The 1,305-nt window shown below is 59.5% G+C and overlaps 1 protein-coding gene across 1 annotated transcript in view; it reads right to left on the minus strand.

The window, feature by feature from the left end:
• TLN1 (talin 1) overlaps positions 1 to 1,305 on the minus strand; it is a gene marked incomplete at its 3' end in the record, with an annotated part of 29,105 nt that overhangs the window by 17,675 nt on the left and 10,125 nt on the right. The window contains 2 exon segments of the mRNA XM_010134021.1: positions 1 to 127; positions 317 to 484. The exon segment at positions 1 to 127 is cut by the window's left edge and continues 1 nt beyond it. Of these exon segments, the coding sequence (XP_010132323.1) occupies positions 1 to 127; positions 317 to 484 (295 nt within the window).

Here is a 1,305-nt window from a genome sequence, read left to right on the forward strand (position 1 = left end):
GGAGCTGGTCATCGTTCGTGGCTGCCTTGGAGGCCTCCACGCAGCCCTCTGCAGACTTGGCCACCAACTTGCCTGCCTCGATCAGTTGCTCCTGGCAGACCGGGGAGCTGATTGTGGGAGCCACTACCTAGGGGGGAGGAGAAAGGCTGGGCAGCGAACATGGTGGGCTCCTTGTAGGAGCTGTGCAGGGACAGCTGTCCCCAGCTTCTGCTCCTCCACAGAGGATATTCAGTGCTTGGGCACAGTGGCAGGGACCTCAGTCTCAGCCAGGTGACGCTCGGAGCCACACTGAGGCAAGGTGTGCCTTGCTGCTTACCTTGGTGCAGGCCACCAGCTGGGAGGTGGAGAGGGCGCACTGGGTGGCCGCAGCGATCACCTGTGTCTGCAGCGCTGAGTCCTCTGTTTTCTGAGCCACATTCTTGGCTTTGAGCACCAGTGCGGCCGCAGCACTGGCCACTGCCTTTGCCAGCTGCATGAGCATGTCCTGGGGGGAACAGAGAGGGTCAGAGCAGGAGCCACAGCAGCGGGAGCACCGGCAGCCATCCACAAGGCTCTTGTGAAATATTCAGTGGGGAAACATGATCTCTCAGGGGCCTTTCATCCACTGTCCCAGCACTGGCAGCACCGAACCTGGAGCGGCTGGCAACACCTTGACCCCATCTTTGCTGTGTGCTACAGCCGGCAGTGAGGCTGTAACCTGTTCTTAAGCTGCAGCCTGCACCGCAATGTGGCCAAGAACACTGCCTGGAACACTGCCGGGCAACACTCGGCATCACTCCAACACCCATGACCTGCCCACTCCCTAGGCAACATCCTGTGCTGAGTCTGCATGCCAGCACTGCCTGGCTTTGCACCCCGTGCACAGCCAAATGGCAAAAAAAACAACAAGCCCCTCCAGCCAAAAGGCTGACCACAGCGCAGCCGCACTGGGAGCATCTGCCTGCCCAAAGGCTCACCCCATCAGTAAGAGGGAAGTGGGAGATACTGCCCACACTGGTCACATGTGCTGCAGGCATGCCAGCTATTTTCTAGCTCCTTAGTGACAGGCTTTATCTCTGCTGTCATTGCTGGGGCTAAAGGAAAGGTATGACACAGCAATCAGCCTCCTCTCCTCCCTCAGGGGTGGCAGGGAAGGCATGGGGCCGCACTGCCAGCACACAACAGGCAGTGACTGGCACACAGCAAACTGCCTTCCCACAGGACACTGGATGTGGCAGCGTGCTGCAGCCCTCAGGATTAGCTCTCATGGCAGGCTGGCGTTGGAAACTTGCAAAAGCGAGCTTGGTACGCCGCGCCTGCAATCCT

The sequence above is a fragment of the Buceros rhinoceros genome, unplaced genomic scaffold (genome assembly GCF_000710305.1).
Source record: "Buceros rhinoceros silvestris isolate BGI_N320 unplaced genomic scaffold, ASM71030v1 scaffold3804, whole genome shotgun sequence".
Taxonomy (NCBI): domain Eukaryota; kingdom Metazoa; phylum Chordata; class Aves; order Bucerotiformes; family Bucerotidae; genus Buceros; species Buceros rhinoceros.